At 42.9% G+C, this 25,491-nt stretch overlaps 2 protein-coding genes and 1 long non-coding RNA gene across 4 annotated transcripts in view; 1 reads left to right on the top strand and 2 right to left on the bottom strand.

Annotated features, from left to right (window-relative positions):
• Nucleotides 1–5,801: 5,801 nt before the first annotated feature.
• LOC107376494 (centriolar coiled-coil protein of 110 kDa) lies at nt 5,802–19,326 on the bottom strand. Of its 2 annotated transcripts, XM_070542743.1 has the most exons (15): nt 19,078–19,326; nt 17,150–17,350; nt 17,006–17,047; nt 15,845–15,973; nt 14,256–15,354; nt 14,024–14,151; nt 13,667–13,823; nt 13,462–13,571; nt 9,603–9,719; nt 9,419–9,520; nt 9,223–9,339; nt 6,986–7,059; nt 6,840–6,905; nt 6,694–6,753; nt 5,802–6,466 (listed from the first exon to the last, which is right to left on the bottom strand). In XM_070542743.1, exons 2-15 carry the CDS (start codon nt 17,294–17,296, stop codon nt 6,391–6,393), a joined length of 2,424 nt encoding a protein of 807 aa, XP_070398844.1. In that variant the 5' UTR covers nt 17,297–17,350; nt 19,078–19,326; the 3' UTR covers nt 5,802–6,390. The 2 variants fall into 2 exon arrangements, with proteins under 2 accessions (XP_070398844.1, XP_015801090.3); XM_015945604.3 differs by lacking the exon at nt 17,006–17,047 and having other exon boundaries at nt 19,078–19,325.
• Nucleotides 19,327–19,568: 242 nt separating this feature from the next.
• Nucleotides 19,569–20,884, bottom strand: LOC139062286 (uncharacterized). The gene is made up of 3 exons (XR_011515862.1): nt 20,769–20,884; nt 19,718–19,780; nt 19,569–19,632 (listed from the first exon to the last, which is right to left on the bottom strand). It is a non-coding gene; the product is annotated as an uncharacterized lncRNA (long non-coding RNA).
• Nucleotides 20,885–22,939: 2,055 nt separating this feature from the next.
• Nucleotides 22,940–25,491, top strand: part of sun1b (Sad1 and UNC84 domain containing 1b) — a 40,759-nt gene continuing 38,207 nt past the window's right edge. The window contains exon 1 of the mRNA XM_015945610.3: nt 22,940–23,082. The gene's annotated coding sequence lies outside the window, so the exon portion shown is untranslated. The remainder of the gene's footprint in view (nt 23,083–25,491) is intronic.

The raw sequence follows: 25,491 nt of genomic DNA, 5'->3' as shown, positions 1-25,491 counted from the left end.
GCCCTCATTTCTCCACCTTGCCACATAAATATTAAAAACCCAAATGGCAGGCTAGGTTTCCTTTGTTTTTATCTATGTCATTGCCAGTGTTTAGGTCAGTTGTAATGCTGTGTATACTGGTACGGTATGGTATGGTATGGTATGGTATGGTATGGTATGGTATGGTACGGTATGGTATGGTATGGTATGGTATGGTATGGTATGGTATGAAAAAATGAGATTTTACAGGGAAAACACTGCGTGTTTGCAGATGATGTGGTCCTGTTGGCTTCATTGGACAATGATCTCCAGTTTTCACTGGAGCGGTTTGGGATGAGAATCAGCTCCTCTAAATCTGAGACCATGGTCTTAAATCAGAAAAGGGTAGAATGCCTTCTCCAGGTCAGGGGCAAAGTTCAGCTTCAAATGGAGGAAAGTAAGTATCTTAGGGTCTTGTTCACGAGTGAGGGAAAGATGGAGCGTGAGATCAATAGGCGGAATGGTGCTTCAGCTGCAGTGTTGCGGGCGTTGTACTGGTCTGTCGTGGTGAAAGCTGAGCCAGAAGGCGAAGCTCTCGATCTAAGTTCCTACCCTCATCTATGGTCACGTGCTGTGGATAGTGACCGAAAGAATGAGATACAAGCGGCCGAAATGAGTTTTCTCCGCAGGGTGGCTGGACTCTCCCTTAGAGATAGGATGAGAAGCTTGGTCATCCGGGTGGGGCTCGGAGTAGACCCGCTGCTCCTCCACATCGAGAGGAGCCACCTAAGGTGGCTCAGGCATCTGGTCAGGATGCCTCCTGGATGCCTCCCTGGTGAGGTTTTCCAGGCACGTCCAACTGGCAGGAGGTCCAAGGGAAGACCCAGGACACACTGAACAGATTACGTCTCTCGGCTGGCCAGGGAACACTTTGGGATTCCCCTGGATGAGCTGGCCCAAGTAGCTGGGGAGAGGGAAGTCTGGGCATCTCAGCTTAGGCTGCTGCCCCGGCGACCCGACTCTGGATAAGAAAAAATTGAAAATTGATGATGGATGGATGGATGGATGGATGGATGGACACTAAGAATAATTGTTTGTGTGTTGTGTGCTTTCCTGTATTTTCCTGATCTCCATCGACATTTTTAGTTTTTGTTTTGTATTATTTTTACATGGAGCTAATGTCTTCTATATATACCAGTGTTTGAGAAAATACCCCTGCTGCCCAGCAAGGCTACAAATGTAAGCATGGGAAATGAGGTAAAATGAGGTAAACAGGTGGTAAATAAAACAGTTGTTGTGTCACGGGGAAAGTAACACACCTGGGTGGCTTGGGCTGAGTCACGTCCTCATCAAGATCTGGTCTAGCTCCACGTCTGCCCTGAGGCAGCAGATCTTGAAGGAACCATTGTTTTGCAGCTTCTGGGGTGGTGAGATGTTCCATAGAGATTGTGTACAGCTGTCACCACCAAGGAGGGTCATGGAAAGGTCTGGTCAGTTGGGCTTGGCACTAAAGACAGGTGAACAGAGGCGCTTGTATGTGAACTCACCCTGAGAAACAAGGTCAGCACAGATGGATGATATGTATGGATGCAATAGGGAAAATATAGTCTTCAATCAGCTATCGTATATTCTTTGCTAAAAAAATTGAAATAAAAAAGGAGCTATGTAAACAAATCAAAATAGGAAATATGAAAGTGTAAGACAAAAACATTTAGATTCTGAAATGTTTAAAAGAGCTAAATGAAGAGATGTGGGTTTTCCCCCCAAAAGGATGTCATAATAAATATCATAACAATAATAATGACAACGATAACATTCTGCTCTTGTGTCCTTAGACAATACACTTCACCCAAGTTGCCTGTGTTGGTGGTGGTCAGAGGGGCCGATGGTGCAGATGGCACTTTACCCCTGTCAGACTGCCCCTAGGCAGCTGTGGCTACGTAGCAGCTTACCATCACCTGCAGAGTGTGAATAATGGAAAGTGATTTGAGTGTCTAGAAAAGTGTTCTATAAATCTAATTAATGAATATATATATTTTTATTGATAAATCAGAAAAGGGCATGCTGACTAATGCATTAAATGAATTTAAAAACTTGGTCATCTTTTTTCAACTTTGTAAGTGAATGCTTCTGCCTTTGAATCTTCTGTTTGAATGCTACACAGAGTTCTATCGCCCCCTGGTGTTTTGTAAAAGGCAGTGGAGGGAAAATAAAACACATCCATGTGTCTGAAATAACCTTGCTCTACTGCACCAAGTCTACATTAGCGGCAGAATAAAAGAAAACTGCTCTAAATGTTTTGAGAGAAAGCTCTACAAGGTTAAAAAGTTCAAAGACAGTGAAGCGGTGATATGTTACGCCCACACCTTACATTATTACTATTTTAGTTTGGCTTGTCAGAGATTACAGTTTTTCTCAATTGTTTACACACATTTTCTGAAAGCATGCCCCATATTTTCAGAACTCTACACACAAATCCAGAAAATACACACATAATGGGCAAAACCCCTCACTTAACCTGCAAAATTAAACTTCACATTCAAAACAATGTTATTTCTCCTCAAAATGTGATTTTGTTGTCAAATGACACAAAACCATCATATGAATAGACATTTATAAGAACCAGCAGAACACTCATGTGCTCAATGTTAAACACTATGATGAATGGAAAACACGTCCTCTCCATTCATCATAATACTAAAGCCTTTTTGGTTCAGTGTTACACCTACTACAGACAGTAAATACATGCATGTGTTGTTATTTCAGAATATTGTTCTTACACTCTGAACACACAAATCCATGGTAGAAATTATTTTATTTTCCCACAAAACATTGTACACAATGTTCATCCCATTACCAACTAACACAAAGTTGCACACATAAACTACATCCAACAGAAATTTACTGTATACAGTTACAGTAAAACAATAAAACTATGCTGCATCCTCTCTCCTGTTGCGGTCTGGCCACAGCGCCTCATCCACATCACAAGCAATGTTGTCCCTGGCCAAGCAGCGGGGGAAATATCTCCTAGCATGGCAATTCCAGCCATGAAAAGAATCAGCTGCTATATCTCCACATGCGTCCTCCATAGCTTGGAGAAGAGGTATACGGGTTTGTGGCTGTCGGTCATACACCTTCCATCTCCATGCAGAAAACAATTCCTCAGTGGGATTGAGGAATGGAGAATATGGAGGGAGATAAACAACTAAAAAGTGTGGGTGGCCAGTGAACCAGTTATGAACCACAGCAGCCCGGTGGAAACTTACGTTGTTCCAAATGACAACGTACCTGGGCTGTTCTGGACCATCTACCTGGTCTGGTGGAATGAGTGTGTTATGTAGGGTGTCCAGGAATGGGATCAGATGGGCGGAGTTGTAGGGGCCAAGGGTAGCATGGTGATGGATGATGCCATGGTAGCCAAGCGCTGCACACATTGTGATGTTCCCTCCGCGCTGGCCAGGGACTTCAACAATGGCACGCTGGCCAATGATATTCCTTCCCCTCTTTCGTCTTTTTGTGAGGTTGAATCCAACCTCATCAATGAAGATGAACTGGTGCTCCACTGCAGCTGCCTCTAGCTCAAGGACTCTCTGAAACACATATGACAATATCAAAAATAAACGTAGAGTGGTCACTAGTGTGAAGCACAGTCATTATGATTACAACATTGAAATATGTATAATTTACTGTACACAGTGTTGAGTGTATGCATCAATTGCGGGACTCACTTGCATATAGTTATATCGCAATTCTTTGACTCTTTCTGAGTTTCCTTCAAATTGCACCCTGTTGACCTGTGGCTCGGATCTCATCAGAGATATGATCTAAACCAATCCAGAGCAGACCCTTTGATCCCAACCCATCGTTCCAAGAGATCGAGTAGAATCGCGTGGTCGACTGTCAAAGGCTGCCGTCAGATCTAACAACAGAAACATCTATCTATCTATCTATCTATCTATCTATCTATCTACACACACACACATATATTGGTATATATATAGCCATGCCGTGATGTGGGGCTAGGGGGTGCGTCGACATGGTCGGGACATAGAAGGGGGTGCGCGGCTAAATAAGTTTGGGAACCACTGTCCTACAGGATTCTTCATGCCTCTGAATAAGGAACATTCGCAGCTCGGATTAGTTGCTAAATCAAAGAATGATTTGTTATATATGAACTTTTAAACTTATAACTTAAATAATCATTAAATAAACATTTGTTTATTGCTACTTATAATAATGATAATATAATGAAATGCTTTCATTAATCTGTGCTTAGGTGATTGAAGTTTGAAATGAATGTTATGTCATGATTACATGGATTGATATATGTTTCAGCATGTTGATATGGCAAGGTCATCACCATTTGCACTCACATGAGGACAAAGTAAATTTAAGTCAAACGCGTGACACATGGATAGTCCTTTAGCCCAGATCAGAGCATCTGGATCAAAGAAGGCGTGTTTCTGAGTTGTCTTGGTAATATTCCTCAACTTGTTAACCTCTGGTTGGCTACACAAATCTTAACATGAGAACATTAAAACCGGAACACTCTGGTGAATCAGCAGTTCTTGAGAAAGCTTCAGACCGGCCATCTGAAGCAAAACCTCCCTAAAGCCGGGCGTACACTGTGCGACCTTTTCATTTTTTTGAGCCGATTTTCCACTCGTGCGAGAATCCACAAGATCGGGGCGAGTTTTGCGCTGAGCGTCGTGTAGTATACAGGGGGTTACGAGAGGCGATTAACACCACGTGACCAGCTACCGATCAGCAATCGTGAGCTCGCACGGACTTCTGGCGTGTTTGATATTTTGCTCGTTCCTCGTGAGGGTATCGCACTGTTGAAGCAGCGCTGCGACCCAAAAAGTATCAGAACCGCTCACGGCGCATGTGCATCCATGAATCAACACCGCTCGCCCACTATTTCCCTAATAACACACATTGTTCGTTTTTATTTCTACACGCTTTTTTTACTCACAAAGATTGTCAAGAAAGCGTGTTTGTCGTATTCACGTCAAATTAAACTGATTACAAAACACAGATTCACTTTCTTTATTTCGTTTTCCTCATCCAACCCTCATAAATCCCTGTGTGTCCTCCTGCAGCACTCCTGAAGGTCAACAGACAAGACAAAAATTCTGACGTGTTGTGTAAAAACTGCTATTTTTAGCATATTTTTAGGTCCGACGTGTTGCTACCAGACGTACAGTGTGAGCAGTCAGGTCGCATCTGAGAACTGGGTCGTGCAGTGTGAGCACATGACTCGTGAGATCTGCTCTGTGAGGAAGTCGTACAGTCCGGCTCAAACTGTACAACTTCCGTCCCACCTGTGACTGTACAGTAAGTGAGCGCCGTAGATGGCTGCTCTCGCTGGGGGAAACAGGATCCCACCCCCCCACCCCCGCCTTCCTGTTGGAGTCTCATGTTATGTTGTGTCGTCTGAAGTCTGTTGCATATCTGCTGAGGTGTTTTTTTTTTTGCAGAGCAAAGCTGCTGGAGGGTAACTCTGAAATGCCTTTTTTTCCCTCCACCTGAACCAATCCTCATGTAACCCTCTTATCTCTATTAAGGTAGCGCGACTCAGGTTGCGAATGACCACAGTCACCAGTTCTTGTCATGTGTCTTGCCCATGTATGTCTGATCTCTGAATTGTGTGTACTGAAACTCTAATTTCCCTCTGGGATTAATAAAGTATTGATTGATTGATTATATTAAAGATATATATATATATATATATTTAATATATTTTGTGAGAAAAGATAACTGCATGTATGTATTTGATATTATTTCAATAAACTTGGAAGTTTAACACAAATCATTGTGGAAGGTTGCGAAAATACAAATAAAATGAGCAGATTCTGATTTATTCAGGAAATAAAATCAGAACAAGAAAAACAGAAATGACATAAAAAAGTCACACAATAAATGCAACTGATGACAAACTACACTAATTTAACTGCAGAAATATATCAAACTGGCTAAAATGGTGATAAAGTACTCAGCACCATTAGCTCCCCAAAGCACAGAAAACGAGTCAAAGCCCTTTAACAAAATCGTCATAAATTATACACGACTAAATACTATTTCAAAACCTGCAGTTTGACATTCAGTCTTAAAATTCAGTTACAACGATGAGCATTTCATATGTCTGATAACATCAGATAAACAATACAAGCATGCTAAGGTGTAGTCCAGCTGTTTCTACGGCCTCGTTACTGGATACTCAACACACACACACCAACGTTTCAGCAGGAGGCAGCAGTAAACACAACTACACTGGTGTTAATGAAAACATGGAGGCGATTAATATCATCAGAGATAAGACTTTAAGTAATGGTGTTAGCAGCGCTGTAAAACAGGTCCAGTGGTGCAACATTCAGAATAAAAGAATGTAAATTCAAGTTAAGAGGTGGAGCGGTGCTGTGTGGTGTGTTAACCCAGAGAGTGCTGCTTCTTCAGGCTGTCCGAGCGCCTCACTCTCTCTTCAGGAGTCTTTCTGTACCAGCTCCTGAAAACAGGGTTAGGGTTAGCCACGGTCACTGGGAGGAGTTTAAACACACCAGATCTCTCACAGAGTCACTTATAAAGGAGAAAGTTACTCATAATTCCAGTAAGATCAATTATGGATAGGAACATGCATAAAGAGATGGAGAAGAGAACGTTTTAAGACTTGTTTTCCAAGAGGAAGTGAGACTTTTGCTGTTTGAAAATGGTGAAACTAAAAAACAAACTCACCCCTGGCGGTGCAACTGGCCTGGAGTAGAGGAGTTCTGGTTTTGACTAGGCTTCAAAACTCTGGAGAAAAACAAACAAAATTATTTCAGAGAAAATTGGAACTATAAAAAATAAAACATCAAATATAGATATTAATGAAATAGAACCTGGTGGTTGTGGGGCTTTTTGGCTTCTGCTGCACCTTCCTGACCTGACCGGGGGACTCACCAGCTCTACAGGATTAACAAACACAAATCAGCATCATATCCAACACAACACGACACACAAGCTGTGATTTTAGCTCCTCCCTCACCTCTTCTTCCTGTCCAGAGACCGCTGAGTGGCAGCAGAGAGAGAGACTCTCTCCTTGGGACACTTGGTTTTCTCCTGAAGAGGAGAATTCATTTATGTTGGTGAGATATTTTTAAATAATTTAACACAAAAATCTGTTATTTCTCCAGTTACCAAGAAAATATGCCCCAGTAAACACTGACGTTAAACCAGTGGCTCTCACACCCAGCATGCGTGGAGCTGCAGGTGGAAGTGGAGCAGCACCAGGATCTACATCAGTTTGCATTCAAAAAGCAACAGCGGTGCCACCAGGTTTAAAAACACCTGGAATTGGTGGAGCAGGTGAAAATGAGCTCAGTATTTTCTGTTACTGTAGCAGCATGGGGCACCCACAGGGCCGCAACTATTCACCAACAGTTTACACTAATTGATAGCTTCCTGCTTAATCAACTTGTTGTTATATCTTCTGATTTCTCTGCTACACTCAGTCTGCTAACTACAGATTCCACCTGAAAGGGCCACAGCTGTGCAGAGGATGAGTGTGTGAGCTGGAGTGATGCTCACCAACTCTACATTAACACAGACGAGACAGTGGAAATGCCCATGGATCACAGATCAGCTGGAGACCACCTCCCGGTGGCCGTGCATGGGCACAGCATTCAGCACATGGAACCCTTCATAAGATGGGAGTTCACGTTCATTTAGACCTTAGCTTGCAAACACAGGCGAACACAGCAGAGTTTGTCTCTGTGAGCACAACTGGTACATGCATGCACTTAGCTGTTCCTGCATCAGTTAAAAGGCTAGTGCACACAGACAATGAGCTGAACATATCTGGAAAATTGAAAAGCTGCCTAATTCCTCGGTTTAGGACACATATGTCAGAGTCAAGGCCTGCGGGCCAGATGTGGCCCGCGGAGCATTTTTATGTGGCCCGCGAGATAAATATCAAAACTATATTAAAACTGGCCCGCTGGCCGATTTTACCGCTTTGCGGCGCCAGCGCGGAGCAGACGTGCCCCCTCCTTTGTGTTTTTTCAGCGCCGAGGCAGTCAGAGGTAGTTGGGTGTCTGCAGCTCCGCTGTCTCGGACAAACTACACTCCTCTCACTCAGCGCCGAGTTCACTCAGCTGTTTTCTGACGTTGAAGCCCAGAAACGGAGATTCTAGCCGCTCAGTAATGTGTTCACGACTGAAAGAGAAAGTTTTCAAACTAACTTCCAGACAGAGCTGATATAACTCCAGCGAGCAGCGACACGCTAAAACCAGCACGACTCTGTGGTTGTGTTTCCTCCCCGACACACAACAACGTGGTCAAGCTGCTCAGACATGTTCATCAGCACAAACCTATGTGAGCACCTGTTGTCATCTAATGTTGTCGTTATTATGATGAAGATGAATAAAACAACAGGAGTCTCCTCCTCAGTTCAGATCAACCCCATGATGCAGGTATCTGGCTGGAACAGGTGAGCATCACAGTAAACCAGTGGAGCAAACTGAGCTTTAAATATGTTGGTTTTATGCTCGTTTTCTGCTCCAAAACATGAAAGTTAACAGGTGAGATGTTGCATTTTCATTTAAGATAAAATGATATTTTTATTTTGTTGTTGGCCCGTGAGAAAAGATTTAACCTACAGTAAACAGGAAGTGGAAAGGCTGCAGATAGATGAATAGAATAGAAAATCCCTTTATTGTTCCTCAGTGGGGAAAGCTAGACGTCACAGCAGCGATGACGCGTATTACAGGAGAAAAAAAGGAGAATAAAAATAAGAAAAATGAATAAACAAGAAAACATAAATCCTGAATAGATTTTAAAAGTGCTGAATATACCACAAGTAATGAATACCACTGATGTGTTTTATTTGTAACTGACTTGCTCGTGTGTAATTTGGTTATTCCACATTCAGTGTTAATGCAGAAATATGTTTGTTTCCAAATTTAAAGGTTCAAAATTGCATACATGTTGATAAAGAAAACGTGCAAATTTGCTGTCACTTTTTCAAAAAATATTAAGTTTGGCCCTCGACTCCGTCCCAGAGTTTCACTTCGGCCCCTTGTGAGTTTGAGTTTGACACCCCTAGTTTAGGAGCATATGGCTTCCAATGTGTTTTTGAACAACTTTTTTTCTAAATGATGTTTTTCATTAGTTCTGTGTTTTTTTTTTTTTTTATCTTTGTGATGTGTGTGCAGTGTAACCCCTCTGTCTCTATTTTAAATTAAAAAGCCATAAATGTTTCCTCCCTGGGTGTGTTTCGTGTACCAGGTCTCGGAGCTTCCTCTGTACACGCAGCTCTCTGTCCTGCTGCAGAACTGCTAATCGATCTGTTGAAGTCATTTCAAAGAAGATGTCGTGCACGTCGTAGAGAGCTGCACGTAACTGTGGGCACAAGAAGGAAACACGTGTAAATACTAAAAAAGGAGGGTTCTGCTGTATAAAGACAGTGATGACGTCACACCTGAGCTCTGACTCTCTCCTGCAGAGACAGATCTTGTGCCGAGTATGTTCCTCTCTTTTGTGCAGCTTCAGTCTCAAATACGTGGATTAATTCTTGCGTATCCTAAAGACAAATTCAAACCATTTATAATATACTACAGTACCATTTTTCCAGTTACCAACATCGACATAATCATGGATCTCACCAGGATGGTTTGGCACAAATGTTTGACCTTCTCTGTTTTGAGCAGTCGGCGTACGAGGAAACCTCGAACGATGGCACAGATGCGACTAAAGGCTTTCTGATGCGCCGCGGTCAACACCTGAAAAATCACAGACAAAGGAAGACAATTATTCTAAAATATGAAATATTTGTTTGTTTCTTTCATTTTTTGATAATGATTTACAGAAAATAAAAACTCAACATTCAGTGTCTGAAAAGTAGACTAGAGTTAAAAAGTTAGACATTGGAAACTCCTGATGTTGCGCTCTAATTAGCTAACTTCATCTGCTAAGGTTTTATGAGCCTGTATATGGTGTCAGTCTGGGTCAGTAGCACACACACAATCATGGGAAAGACTGTGGACTGGACACATGTCCAGAAGTCACTGTCCACCAGGAGAGGAAGCCACGACCTAAAGAAGCCGTTTGTCCTCAGAGTGCTGCAGCCATATATGTTGCACCAGCAGCAGGGAGAACTGCAGTCTTGAGAGGATTATCAAGATACATCCACGTAAGAATTTGGTGAAGCTTCGGCAGGAGTGGATGGATGCTGGAGTCGGAACATCAAGAGCCTCCACACACAGACCAGTCCCACACACAGACTTTATGGAGATGCTGATTTCATTTTCCAGCCAGACTTGGTACCTGCTCAACCTGCCAGAGGTACCAAAGGCTGGTTCCATGACCCTGGTGATACTGGGTTTGATTGGCAGCTAACTGGTCAGAGCTGAACACCCATAGAGAATACATGGGTTTCTGTTAAGAAGATAGGAGACACCAGACCCTACAGATGACCTGAACCCTGAAGGAACCCTAACCCTTTCATCACACCTCAGCTGAGCTGATGGGTTATGTTTAAGTATTTTGCAGACGCTTCTGTCCATAACGACTTACAGGCGATAATTGTCATGTCCCGTCTCCTGTCCATGTCATCCCGTGTCCGTTCCCTAACCCTCCTCCAGGTTTCCTTGTTTCTTGTCCCATTCATTCATCCCCAGCCTCAGTCACCTTCAGCCACTTATCTGGCCCAGCCCTCTTAGATTTCTTATTTGGGTGTGTATTTTCTTCAGTCATTCCCTGTTCATGGTTTAGGTTATTCTCCCATCAATCTAGTAGTTGTACCTGTGTTTTCTACTTTTTGAGTTCTGTTTAGTTGTCATCCATTAGTGTCTTCTTTCAGCATTTAGTTCTAGTGTCTTATGTTTCTGTATCTTATAGTTTAATCTGGTTCAGTCCTCATGTGTTTTTGCATTGCCTCCCATCCTCTGCTTACCAGTCACACCTGTTGGTCATTCTCATCAGTAATCAGTGCACCTGCTCCCTTTGACTTCACTCACCTCCTCAGCAGTATTTAACCCCAGTCATATGCATAGCCCCTTTTTGGTTCCTTGTGTTTGTTTGCATCCCTGTGTTTTGCTCCTCAAGTTTTTGTCTGCCTGCTCCTGCTCCATACCATTGCTTCTAATTAAACAATTTTACTTTTTGTAGTGAGGAGGAGTTTCTTAAAAATCGACAAGGAAGCCCCTGTTCTAGTAGTCCTTTGTTGGTCATTCCACATCTGTGGAACGACACATGAAAAGAGTCTGGATTGTCCTGAGCGTGGTGTAGGCACTGTTAGCCGACAATCCTTACCCCGGGTTTCCACGGGAGCCGTCAGCAGCACGTTACTGCAGCAGCACGTCTTGCTCGCGTAAGCTGCTGCTTGGCCCTTCCCACACGACGCGAAGCAGCAGGAGAGCAGCTGTCACCGACCGAGCACGAAGTCACACGAGTGACTTTGTCAGTAAACACAACAACAAGCAGGAGAAAATTGCAACATGGTTTGTGTTTTATGTTCTGTCCGTTTTATAATCGCCAGTATGGACCTGAAAAACAAAGGAGACCGCTAGCTAGGTGATAACTTCTCACGGGGACGCACAGTTAGTAACCTTTTTTAAAAGTAAAGCAACCGGAAGGCAGTACGTTCTTTATTCTGAAAATCTCGGTAGCTTCTCTCCATTTCCGCGTCCGATTTCCTGTCTTTCCTTCCCCAAAAATGTCGAACTTGACCCGTTTCAGAGGCGTCGCGCGTAGGAAATAGAACCGGCGCGTAAAGGCCGCGACATGCTGCTCCTGAGACGCGACCGACTCGCGCTGCTGACGGCTGCTGACGGCTCCAGTGGAAAAGGTTCTGTTGACCACAGCCGTTCCTATCAGCAGCTATGACGTGCTGCTGCAGTAACGTGCTGCTGACGGCTCCCGTGGAAAGCCGGGGTTAGACTGAAGCAGCCAGGCCGTGACGTAAGCCTTTGCAAGAGGATCCAGGTAGATGGGAGCTGTACCATCCAGAACTTTGTATGCTAGTGCTAGCGATTTGAATTTGATGCATACAGCTAGTGGTAGCCAATGGAGCTCAATGAACAGAGGGGTGACATGTGCTCTTTTAGTCTGATTAAAGACCAGACATGCCACTGCACTCTGGACCATTTGAAGAGGGCCCCCTAGTACAGGCTGGAAGTGCATTGCAGTAATCGAGGCGGGAGATGACCATAGATTTCACCAGGAGCTGGGTGGCATGTTGTGTTAGGTACAGTCTGACCTTTCGTGTGTTATACAGCGCCAAGCGGCATGAACAAGCGACAGAGGCAACATGATCTTTACAGGTCAGCTGGTCATCAATCACAACACCCAAGTTTTGAACTGCTTTTGAAGGAGCCAGAGATGGAGAATCATTTTGGATTGAGATATTGTGCCGCATGGACGATTTCACTGGGATAAGTAATTCAGTTTGAGAGATTGAGTTGGGGATGGTGGGATTTCATCCTAGCCTGGCAAGCCAGACTAAATAAATGTATTATTAGTCTGGCCACGCTCCATTGACGGCTCTCGGTTGTGGGGCGGGTTCTACCGTTGTCTTTCAAATGATCTCCGCATTCCACTGGACAATGAATGTGACATACTCTTGTTTCACTCTGTTGCATCATCCCACCCACCAGGCATATAGAGTGCCCTGATTGGCCCACAAAGCGGATAAAGCTCTGTGATTTGTTCACTAAACAGATAGAGCACTATGATTGGCCCACCATTATGGACCAATCGCAGCTCTTAATGTGTTTGAAACCCCTCTAGAGAGCTGTGATTGGCTAGCCAGAGTCCTGGTAGGAGCTGCTGAGGTTCCAATGGAGCATGCCTAGACCATTCTTTGCAAAGCAAGAATTTGGTCTAGTTCACTAGGCTAATTTCATCCATCTTGATATGTCAGAAAGACAGTCTGAGTCATCCGGCGGGAATGACCGATCGAGCTGGGTGTCATCAGCATAGCAGTGGAAGGAGAAGCCATGTGATTGAATGATCTCACCTGGTGAGGTGGTGTATTTGGCAAAGAGAAAAGGTCCTAGTAAAGAGCCCTGGGGGACTCCTGTGGCAAGATGGTGAACAGCAGAAGATTGTCCAAGTCAAGACACACTGAATAATTGTCCGGTCAGGTACGATTCAAACCAGGAGTGTGCTTTCCCTGTGATGTCCATGCTGGAGAGTATGGACAAAAGGAAGCCATGGTTGACGGTGTCAAATGCAGCCGACTGATCAAGCAGGATAAGTGCTGAGGTTTGCTGACCTTAACCCAAGCTGATGGCCTCCATGCTGCAATGTTGCAGTAATTCATGCAAAAGGTCCAAATAAGTACTGACGTATAGAAACAAACACTTTTCAGATGTCTGGAGTTTCTATTTAAAATATTCTTTAGTCACTGACCTCATGTGACCTAACTTTCAATAACACAGAGTTTTTGGTTTTGTTATATGTAACATATATCTATGTTTTTCACACTTGACATTTTGGATTCACGCCAACTCATTCACCAACCAGACTTAGCCTGGCTTGTTGTTTGTTAGCCGCTCGAGAGGAGCTCCACAGAAAAACAGCAGGCTGAACTGAGGGAGATGTCACACTGGACGGAGCAGGACTGGGAAAAACTGAAAGGAAATAAATACACACAACTAGTGTCATATTAAATGTTGTTTTTTTATGTATTACTGACATATAAAGTGAGTAGTGAGTGACCCATTACCTAACACGTGTCCAGCTGATCGGTCGGCCGGCGTGTGGATGGGACTCAGTCCTGGACAGGAGGGGCTCATAACAGGACAGCTCCCCGACCTGCAGCCCCGACCACGAGAGTCCCCACCGACAGGCTCCTTCAGCCTCCTCTCTGTCTCCTCAAGCTCCTAAACATGAGCACATCAATAATAAATCCACTGCATTTTACTTTTAATAATAAAACAAAGTCAGTTAATTTGGTATTATATGTGTTTGGTACTGTTTTTCTTCTTTTTTATACAAAAAGTTGTCAAAAATTGATTAAACAAAAATCATTTGAGCTACTTTCTCCTGTTTTAAAATACAAACTGTGAAAGTATGAGCTGACCAGACGAAGGCGCTGTTGTTCCATCTCCTGCTCAGCCAGAAGCAGCGACATTTGCAAGGCATGTTCTTCTTCTAGACGCCTTTGCATGTCTTCCAGAACTTGTGGCAACCATTGAAACTCCTCTGTTTCTGCACAGAAGTACGTTTTTAAGATGTTATTCAAAAAATAACATCAGACAGCCGCCTGGGTAGGAACAACTTAATGTCAGGTAGACAAACAGTAAGAAACTCGCCTGTCTTGCTGCATTGTGTTTCATCTGTTTTTCTCTGAACAGTTGGTGTTTTCACACCACTGTTTAGCCGATGAGGATCATCCGGAGCTATGTGGGGCCTCAGCAGAGAAGGAGAAGGGTTTTCTACCTCATAGGACTGGTTTAAAGGAGCTGCAGCAGCGCGCCTGCCTGGGCCCAGCCATGTAACTCCTGCCATGAAGCGAGGAACCCTTTCCTGGCTGCGGTCAACGTAATCCGCTCCAGACTGGTAGGCACTCAGCTGGCTGTCAAGTGTGTGGCACCGCCTGCGAAATCCCAAAGCCAGGTGTGTCATGGAGCTGGGCACAGGGGCGCTAACTGGGCTTTTAGTTTCCTGGACTGGGCTGATGCTGCAGTGACTGGATCGACAGTTTCCAGTCCCACAACTGCTGTCCCCACTGTCTGAGCTCCACTGAGTGCTGGACATTAAGACCGCTCCCCCACAATCTGCCACACCAGCACCCTCCCCTGGCCTTCCTGGACTTCGAGGGATAAAATCTGCTGGGTCCACGGGGAATGAAATGTGGATGTTTCCTGTAGAAACTGGGCGTGGTTTGTGTCTACGAGGACCAGAACTGATGCAGGACTCTGGACTTGGGAGACGAGCATATCGCTCCGTTTTACTAGGCAGCAAGTCCCCAGGTTTCTGAGGACTGTGGTCAAACAGAGGTTGGTGCTGGATCAGAGGTGGTCTGACTGGACTGTGGTGCAGACTGAACCCAAACTCAATACTCGTGTCCCTGATGGAGCTACAACTCTGCTGCTGTGGAGGGGGAGTCTGGCTGGCTTTCAATCCCTGTTGACTCTGCTCTCGCTTCACATATTCCCTTGATCTTTTAAGAAGGCTGTCCAAGCTTATGTCTTCATCTTCCTCCTCTTCCTCACTCCTCTCCTGCTTCTCTGTCTTTAAGTCTTCCTTGTAGCCATCAAAGACGAGAGTCTCAGCATTGGGAATGACAGGCTGCTTGTCCCCTTGTGGCCTGAATCCAGGGTCTTGGGGAAGTCCAGGTGAGTCAGTGACCAGCGCGTAGCCACTGACGGTGGCAGAGTTGAGATCTTCTTTACTTGGTGCTTCACATGCCTGCACACAGAAATGCATGCTTGTCATGTTTATGTTATTGTAATTATCAGACTTCAAAATTCACACAACTGATTGGCCAAGAAGAGCAGATTTGTAAATGAGCACCGTTGCTTTAGAGTGTCGCTGCATTTGGGTAAAATGATCTCTGTCTGCAGGAAGTCAGAATGAAAGTAACTCTCCAGATGTCACCAGAGACTATGGCCCAGGCTTCGGACAATGTCTGACTCACTCACAGGTCCAGTGCATGAACGAGACTAAGAAAATGGATAACTGCTACATTTTTCCACTATAAATTAAGTGAAGTCGACTTTGCACGACTTCAGTTTTAATCACTACTGTTTTATCATCACAAACAGTATTGTGAGAAATTTGGAGTCTAAATCACTCACCTCTAATGCTTTCTAACTTTCTCTGGCGTTTTGTTTGCTCTCAAAAGCCCAAACACACACCACCCACCGGGCCTGTGTCCAGCACCACATACACGACTCACCTGAGCTTGATCCAGAATAGTTTGAACTCGGGCCAAAAGCTTGTTTCTCTGCTGCTTCTGCAGTTGCAGCTCCAGCTGGATCGCCCTCTGTCTGTGGCCACACATCTCAACGCGCTGCTCTGCACTCAACTGGAAAACAATGTTATTTAGTCAGTTAGCAAGTCTTTATCGTGATGCTCTCAGAAATATAGTGGAAGAATGTGAGCTTTATCTTTCTACATCGGTGGATCCAGGCAGTCCGGGTTAAAGTAGCAGCTGCAGTTTCAACTAGGCCTGCAGGATATTAGGAAAACCTGCGATATGCGATAGCAGTGATTTATATTGCAATGACGATATTACTTGCGATAAATAAAAACTTCAGGAACAAAAATAATCAAAAACAAAGAAATTTAAAAAAAAAAGACCAAAAAAAAAAATCATAAAAACGAGAGAAGCAAAAGATGTGAGGAAAGGGAAAAAGAAAACGAACAAGAAAAGGCAATCAGTGGATCCCGGGAAAAGCAGAACTAAGCTAACTCAGGTGTTTGCTAGCCATTAAATTAAGTGCCGTCCGCCTCGGGGGCGAGCACTTAACCTATGAGAACCCACCCAATTGGCCAAATGGGTCAAGAGCTCTATTTGATTTGTTAAAAAAACATCATGCTTCTGTTTGATTGACAGAAAGCATTATGTGTAGCAAACGTTTGATTCATTGCGATATTTAGCTGTTCTTTGCAATATGCATATTGCTCATGCTGATGTCACGATAACGATAGATTTGCGATCTATTGTGCAGCCCTAATTTGAACATATTTTGGAATAAGAGCTACTCAGATAGAAAAAAAATGCGTTGAAAATAAGATTTGATGTAATAAATAAAGTTAAACAGATGGAAGTGGACCAGATCCTGACACTGGCCTCTCCCTCATGTGATTGTTTCAAATCAATGAACCACCCTGTCAGCACAGAGGAAGGAAGGAGTTTTCTTAAAGAGTCCTGAATCAGGGCGTCATCAATTACTGTTTGTCTCCTTTTTGTGCCAACTGCTGATATAATTAGATTTTTCTCAGAAAAGACATTTTGACTTGTTTAAGCAAGAAAATGTCAGGTTAGTGAGGAGAGGACCCAAAAGGTGTGGAATCCTGTTTTTATTGTGAACGTGAATGTTTCACGGTACTGTACCTGAGACGTACAGCAGCCAAAGCAAGAGAGAAAGACCCGGATCTGTAGCAGAAATGATTAGTCTGGATATCACTTTGGTCTAAAGAGGAATCTGGTCGAGCTCCTCTTTGTGTTAGCGCTCATGCTTGTTCATTGCTTCCTTACCAGAGGTGAAAGCACAGCTCTCCCACAGAAGTGGATAACAGAGGCATCTTTCAGGAAACACAGTGGCTCACATGTCTTCCTCTTGGGTTTCTTCTCCTCCTGCAGCACGAGCAAACTCCGCAGACAGAACGCCTCGTAGCTCTCCATCCGTGAACACCCAAACTCCGGAAACACACACCATGTAGCCTTGCCGTCACCCGGCTGTTCAAACCGAACAGACAATGTGTTAGATCACAACTGTGAGACGGCGTGAGGTTAGTCTGCACTGGGGATTGAGGATACAGTAAGTGGAAAAACAGGACGAATCACTTACAACAAAAGAGGGTCTGTTTGCTCTTGTGTTTTATCACACTCGCATTCCTGCCATACCTTTCTGTTAAACTTGGCCGGTGACTCCTCTGTTTTCCTATACCTCATGAAAATGCAGAATAGATCGTGTGTCCAATCAATAATAGTTTCTATTTCGGAAATGCCTGCCAGCAACTGATAGACCTTTAGACAGGAAGTGCAATATACGCAAATCAGTGCGACACAAATGGTACAGTAATGCATTCAAATGTTTTAGTTCCCTAATTTAATCAAACATTTATAATAAACTTTTAATGTTTTATTTAAAAACAACGTATAGCATCAAATTAAAATATGTGGTTGTTTTACATTAAATATGTTCAGACTGATGCACAATAGATGTAGAATGAAGAGATCCGATATATAACTCAGTCCCTGCCGTTAGACTTGTGAACAGCTTATAAACACACAACCATGCTCGTCTTTGGTACTTGACATAACGTCACGTTATCGGCCATATTACCTTTACCTGCCATTTTTTATAGCAAAGTTTTATGCTAGTTTATTATATTTTATTCTACTTTATTCTACTTTATTCTATTTTTTAATTATATTATTCATGTTACATGTAGCACGTTAGTACCGAAGCAAGTTCCTAGTTTGTGAATTGTTTGTTCACTGACAATGGCAATAAACCTTTTCTGATTCTGATTTAACCAGGATGGTCCCATTGAGATTAAAAACCTAATTTTCAATGGAGTCCTGGCCAAGAGGCAGCTAAAGTTACAGTGACAACATTTTTCCGCTCAGACATGTTATGTACAAAATGACAGAAGGCAGTTACAACACAGGGAATCTGTCTCAAGGGCTCTCAGTCTGGTTTTAAATGTATTCAAGGAGATAAACTCGGTTAATTTCCAGTTTTCCTGTTGCAGAAGGAACAGAGTAAACGAAATCCCTTTTGTTCTCTCTGATAAAGCACTAAAATCTACATTTGAATTAGATTCTGAATATATCTATAAATATTTTAATTTTGACCATTTTCATTTTATATATTTTTTATTAGAGTTTAATCTATTTTTGACTTGGCATTTTTAGATTTGACTATGCTTTTTAATTTGATTTGATCCTAGCCTTTTCAACATTAAATTGGATTCTAGATATTCAGATTCAATACATTTCCATTTTACAGTAAATGTAATTCTTTGCCAACATCTGCCTTTTAGACATCACATTGCAATTTCCTAAAATATGATTAAAATGGCATTCTAATTTTTTCACATAATTGTGTTTAAATGAGAAGCTAAATTGGCTAAATGTAGCCCTAAATATGTTAAATGCGGCAAAAACAAAAAATGGTGTAAAGATTTTCACTGTCATTCCATTAGAGGCCGCCGGTTAGGTGTGAGTAATTAATCCCCACTGGCTGCAGCCTGACCAGCTCCCCACCGCCCAGTGAGGAGACCAGTATGGGTGCGGATGCATTCCCTTTGAATCCTTTTCTAATACAAAACCTGCTCGATCAGGCTGATAACCGTACACATTCCAGCGGAATGCATGAGCATCACCTGCACAGAAAAAGACCTTTCATTCCAGATGTTCCAGTCTGAACACAGCGGGTAATCCGTGCGTTTTCATACCTGCAGATTGTGGGGGGATATCGTGTTTCCGTCCTCCCGTTGGACGCAGATTAACGTCACCGATTTGCTCAGAGTGGCGACTTGATCAGCGGATCTCACGTTTCTCCGCTCTCATTCTCGGTCTGACCATCACGTCAGATCATTTCCAACTCTTCCGGGATCTAACAGCGCCTCCTAGTAACAAGAGCACGCGGGCGAGTCGCTGCCATCGACATTAATATAATGCTGCACGCGACCTTCTAGTCTCCTCCCCCTCCGGTCGGCTCCTGGGTCCCTGAAGAAAAGAATAGAAGTGAGGCTATAAGTTATTTTCTGGTCCATGCTCGTAACGCTCTGAATCACACATATGTTCAAGGGCGGAAATCCCATTTCAACTTTGGGGGGACAATAAACAGTGAGACTTCTGAGAGTAATTGGGGGGGGGGGGGGGGGGGGGGGACTGAAAAAAATGCTCTCTACATACAACACTGTATGTCCTTATAAGAGACTGACCTGTGACTCTGTGCCTGTGTCTGACGGTCTCTGGCTGCCTGTGCTCAAGTGACTGGACTTTGCCTAATGAAACCATTTAGAAACAATTTCATAGGCATTTCATTTCTTTCTTATAGATGTCTTTATCAAAATGCAAGTTTCTACTTACTTGACGTTCTGGAGCATTAAAATTGGTCTCCTTAGTGAATGGAATAATAATAGCGGAATAATCCTGGAATGACCAGAGAACATGAAGTGACAACTTTTTTTTACTGTGGTGGTGGTGGTCTGTCAGAAAGGGATCTCCGACGGTGATCAAAATGTAAAGATAATCGGTGTCTATGTTTGACATTCATGACCACATTTGACATACATATTTAAGTTTGTAGAACAAGCGTGTGATAAATGACTTACTGCTGGAAACCGCTGGCTTTTTGATTCCCGCCTCCTGTGAGCCTGCGGGCTGCTGTGAAGCTGTGAGCAGGGCAGAGCCGGAAGCCCCGCCCGTAGGAAATGGCGTGTGTGGACCGACCATACCGGCTTGAGGAATTGGGGGGGGGGGGGGGACTATAATTTCTCAACAATTAAAAACACATTATTTTGTATTTGCAGACTAACTTTTACAATGTGGTTTCAGAAGACAATACAGGTTTACTGATAGCATTTATACATTTACAATAACTTTTGTGGGGGGGGACAACTTTGTGTGAGGGGGGGACGCGTCCCCCCGTCCCCCCTGGGATCTCCGCCTATGCATATGTTGTCCTTCAGTTTAAGATACATACACATAAAGGCGCTATCCAAGTGCAGGTCACATTTATGTGTGTTTCTTTCAAATATGTCTCGTAATTTGAGATTTATCTGCTTGTGAATAAAATCACAAGTTGCACATGTAACAGAATCTCGTCTCCCCCAGCGCAGCTACATTTACAGTGGTTCTCACCACGTTTAATTCTCCTTTCGTCCTAGAAGAAAAAGAATGTGTAGCTCGCTGAACGCAGCCATTTTTCTTCTCCTCCTCTCGTTCAGTGACATCAGTTTGTTGAGATGGGCATTTGTAGTCCGCTATGTCTTTTCACACGAAACCTAAACTATTTTGCCGCCTGTCGAAAACAAGCACTGTCTTGACATTAAAATGTGTCTTTAACATTCATGGACATCATATGTGCAATCCATAGCAAATACCAAACAGTAACAGAAAAGAACTTTTAACGGCTCACCTTCTACACCCTCATGTGCTCATCATCTTCTTGTCCATCACCCAGAGGTGTAGATGGAGAGCTGTTATAAAATCAGCAGGAACTGAAAAGGCCAGGAGGTTTGTTACAAGTGTTATAGCTGCATTTATTTTCAGCTTAAATGGTGCATCCTCATAGCCTGGCAAGCCAGACTAAATAATACATTTATTTAGTCTGGCCACGCTCCAGTGACGGCTCTCGGTTGTGGGGCGGGTTCTACAGTTGTCTTTCAAATGATCTCCGCATTCCACTGGACAATGAATGTGACATAGTCTTGTTTCACTCTGCTGCATCATCCCACCCACCAGGCATATAGAGTTCCCTGATTGGCCCACAAAGCGGATAAAGCTCTGTGATTTGTTCACTAAGCAGATAGAGCACTATGATTGGCCCACCATTAGGGACCAATCACAGCTCTTTATGTGTTTGAAACCCCTCTAGAGAGCTGTGATTGGCTAGCCAGAGTCCTGGTAGGAGCTGCTGTGGTTCCAATGGAGCATGCCTAGACCAAACTTTGCAAAGCAAGAATTTGGTCTAGTTCACTAGGCTAGCATCCTCACATTAGACATGGCAGTCCAGGGATGTCTTTGTCTGACAAAGTTCATTTCAGAAATAGGGGAAATTATTTTTTAAATAATATTGCTAATTTTCTTAAAAGCCGACTCCAAAAGCAGCAAAAGACTTCCATGTGATAGTCTCACTGCTTTTGAACTTTTATTATAAAGCAAAAAGTACAAACATATCCCTGATTGTTATGCCTAATGTGTTATTGATGTCATTTATTAGTTTAACAATGACATCTGTAGCATACCACTGTTGACAACTCTGTTCTTCTCCCTTGATCAAGTAATCCTCTCAAAAATACTGCAGCTCTCTTGGCCTCTTTTCTTGCAGGTTTTTATTTTTAATTTCTCTAAATGTATTGACAGTTGTGTAACATTAAAAAAGTTTGTGAAAAACAAAACATTTTTTTCTGGAATTTCTTTGAATAAGGCAAAACAGGAGGAAGTTTTGTGTAAACATCTTAATATTAAAATAAACCGTGGAGGCTTGTCATGGTCTGTGTCTGCGCCTCCCTCATGTGTCTCCTTGTGCTCTGCATGTGTGGCCTTGTCTGCAGCCCCTCCAGCCTCCCAGTTTTACAGTTTTGTCAGTACCTTGTCCTACTGTTAAACTGTGCATCTATTAAAGATAAATAGTTTGTAATGTTTCATTTACTTACAGCAATTTGTGTCCCCAGGTTGCACAGGAAGCAGGAAACAAATGCACAATAACAAAATTAATACTGTCATGGTCTTCAGTTACAAAAAAAAAAAAAAAAAAAACACAGCAAGCAAACAGAGACAGAAGTGAAATATGTACAGGTATAGTTCTCTCTTTCACACAGTGTGGTCATGTGACCTAAGTGACAATGGGCCTACAACCTTTAACTGCATTTAAATTAATTCTGACCTTAAATGAACCTGTTTTTTGGGTTTTGTCTTGTTGTCAAAAATAAGAATCAAGGTTTTACTAGTTTTTGGCATTTGGACAAGATATTTAAATCCCTGTGAAATGTGTCACATTCAAGAGAGGCTGCATGAAAATTAACACAATGATTTAAAAAGATACACACTAGAACTATGAGCCTTGAGTAGCAGCTGGGGAAAGTGTTTTTGTGATCATCATATTAAAAGGTTTTATTTGATACAACGCAAAAGCAATACTTCAAAATATAGCTAACGTGTGAAAATCAACTAATAAAAAGCTTTAAACTAATGTAGTCACACATATTAGCTAAATCAAGCCTGATAATGAAAAACTATTAAAGTTTCAAATGCAGATATGATAAAATGTTTTAAATGGAATAGTTAGGTCAGGATCAAGGTAAATAAAAAGAAGCTTCTGTAAACCTATAAAATGACAAAAGTAGAATTAATTTCTTACCTAATAGTGTTGATTCAATTTATTAACTTTGAATATCTTGTTTTATGTTAAGTTTAAATACAGTTTACTGAATAATAAAAAACGTAAGACGTTTGTTTACGTGTGACAACATTTTTACAACTTTCCCTAAAATGTTGTTCTTAGTTTTAAAACTGACCACTAGATGTCGCTATAGTCTTCACGTGCAGTCAATTTGACCAAAAGGAAAAGCAATGTGACGTAAGTTATGACGTAGCTGCTGCAACGGAAAGAGTGACCGTGTGCGGGAAAGGCGAACATTAGAGCGAAGTTCTCTTCGTTTTTGAAAAGTCAACCAGAAAAAACCTTGCTAGCCACAAACTCAATGTTCCTCCTGTTCACACGCAGCAATGTGAGTGGTTTAATTTGTGTTTTACTACTTTATTATTTGAAGGCACTTTCATTCATGTCATTTTTAGACTACGTATTTATTTTTTTCGCTCGAACAAGACGGTGTTTGTGTCCGATCTGCCTACTTTTTTCTACGTCTGTGGTTGCTCCATGAGTTTGTTTAGAAGTTTAGAACATTATGAATGTACTCTTCAGCTGATAAATGCTTCCTCTGTTAAAGTCCTAAGGTCATGGTGAGTTTTGGCTCTACAGTCCTTAATGTCATGATTAGGTTTTTGTTACTTCCATTATTGTCCAGCAGATGGCGCTCCAGTCGTGGTGCTAACGAGGAATAATTGAGATCTGTTGGACGTGAATGGAAGAACTAGACCTAATTCTGGCTTTGCAAAGTTTATAATATAATAATAATAATTTATAATATATTTATTTAGTCTGGCTTGCCGGGCTAGTATGAAAGAACTTCTTCATCCTTCTTCATTAGTTATAATGAAGCTATTATTTTTCACGGCACATTTGATACATTCGTCATAGATTATTCCTAATAGAATAATACCTTTATATGGATGTTTAAACATTAATATATAAATACATCTTTTTCTTAGATTTTTGCATGACTGAGCTCCCAGTTTAAGGGCTCTTGAAGGCCCCATCCTACACATTTTTGGCATGCCTCTATGTTAACTCATATGATTTTAATGGATGGGTGAGGCTTCTGCAAAACTTGACATGTTGAACATTAGGAAATGCACCCGCCACCTTCCAAAAATGAAATTAAATCCGCTGGTAACCAAAATGTGCCAGTATTTAGCATAGTCAGCCTAATCAGTGATGGACAAACTGCAAACTCTACATACTTTACTGTTTGGCACTGATGCAATCTGACATTTTTCCCAGACCTTTTCCATTTATGTTAGAAAAAACAAACCTTGCAAATTAAAGTTTTATTTTTAGAACCATATTTTAAGTTGATAATATTTTTAAGTATTCTGTTAAATCTTTGAGATAAATCAGAATTGGCTGATATGACTGGTGCATCTAGATTATTTAACCATTGAATCAAGTGTGTTGAAGTGGGGAAATCTACTAAAACATGCAGGATAGTGGCCAGCTGGGACATTGGACACAATTGGCCTAGTCCTTAAATATTTTTTTTTCATTATTTTAATGTCATGCTGACTGTAGACTGTGTTAAAAACACCTCCAACAATAAAATAACCAAAACTTTTATAAGACAACCAAACTACAAAAAAGGGAAACAGGATAACCATCATAGCTGACAACAGAAAATAAACACTCACTGGGAGCTTTGAACTCAAACAACCTGAAGGCAAATGGGGGAGTGAATCTGGAATCAGTGAAGTGAGACTGGGAACAGGGGGGTTCCTGTGGTTTTGAGGTTTGACTGAAAACGTGATCCAAATTAACTGATGCAGAAAGATAAGAATGATGAGCTTTTCAGTAAGAAAAAGGCCCACATAAATCCTTAACATACAGAAACGCTGAAATTAAAGAGGAAGGCATCGTCGTCGTCTTCCTCCGCTTATCCGGGTCGCGGGGGCAGCATCCCAACTAGGGAGCTCCAGACCGTCCTCACCCCGGCCTTCTCCACCAGCTCCTTCGGCAGGACCCCAAGGTGTTCCCGGACCAGATTGGAGATGTAACCTCTCCAACGTGTCCTGGGTCGACCCGGGGGCTTCCTGCCTGCAGGACATGCCCGAAACACCTCCCCAGGGAGGCGTCCAGGAGGCATCCTGACCAGATGCCCAAATCACCTCAACTGGCTCCTTTCGATCCGGAGGAGCAGCGGTTCTACTCCGAGTCCCTCCCAAATGTCCGAGCTCCTCACCCTATCTCCAAGGCTGAGCCCGGCCACCCTATGGAGGAAACTCATTTCGGCCGCTTGTAACCACAATCTCGTTCTTTCAGTCATTACCCAAAGCTCATGAACATAGGTGAGGATTGGGACGTAGATCAACCGGTAAATCGAGAGCCTGGCTTTCTGGCTCAGCTCCCTCTTCACCACGACAGATTGGCTCAGCGTCCGCATCACTGCAGACGCTGAACCAATCCGCCTGTCGATCTCCCGATCCCTCCTACCCTCACTCATGAACAAGACCCCGAGATACTTAAACTCCTCCACTTGAGGTAGGACCTCTCACCCGACCCGGAGTTGGCAAGCCGCCCTTTTCCGGTCGAGAACCATGGTCTCAGATTTGGAGGTGCTGATCCTCATCCCAGCCGTTTCACATTCGGCCGCGAACCTACCCAGCAAGAGCTGAAGGTCAGAGCTGGATGAAGCTAGGAGGACCACATCATCCGCAAAAGCAGAGACGAGATTCTCCTGCCACCAATCTCAACACACTCCACACCACGGCTGCGCCTAGAAATTCTGTCCATAAAGGTAATGAAC

The sequence above is a fragment of the Nothobranchius furzeri genome, chromosome 12 (genome assembly GCF_043380555.1).
Source record: "Nothobranchius furzeri strain GRZ-AD chromosome 12, NfurGRZ-RIMD1, whole genome shotgun sequence".
Classification (NCBI taxonomy): Eukaryota; Metazoa; Chordata; class Actinopteri; order Cyprinodontiformes; family Nothobranchiidae; genus Nothobranchius; species Nothobranchius furzeri.
Note: the sequence above shows the minus strand (reverse complement) of the source record. Positions and strands in the feature narration are given on the sequence as shown.

Coding starts and splice junctions, on each gene's coding strand:
- LOC107376494 (XM_070542743.1), bottom strand. CDS start 17,296: ATGGAGAGCTACGAGGCGTTCTGTCTGCGGAGTTTGCTCGTGCTGCAG. Junction 17,048..17,149: donor GAGCTGTGCTTTCACCTCTG/GTAAGGAAGCAA, acceptor TTTCTGCTACAG/ATCCGGGTCTTTCTCTCTTG. Junction 14,152..14,255: donor AACACAATGCAGCAAGACAG/GCGAGTTTCTTA, acceptor ACTTCTGTGCAG/AAACAGAGGAGTTTCAATGG.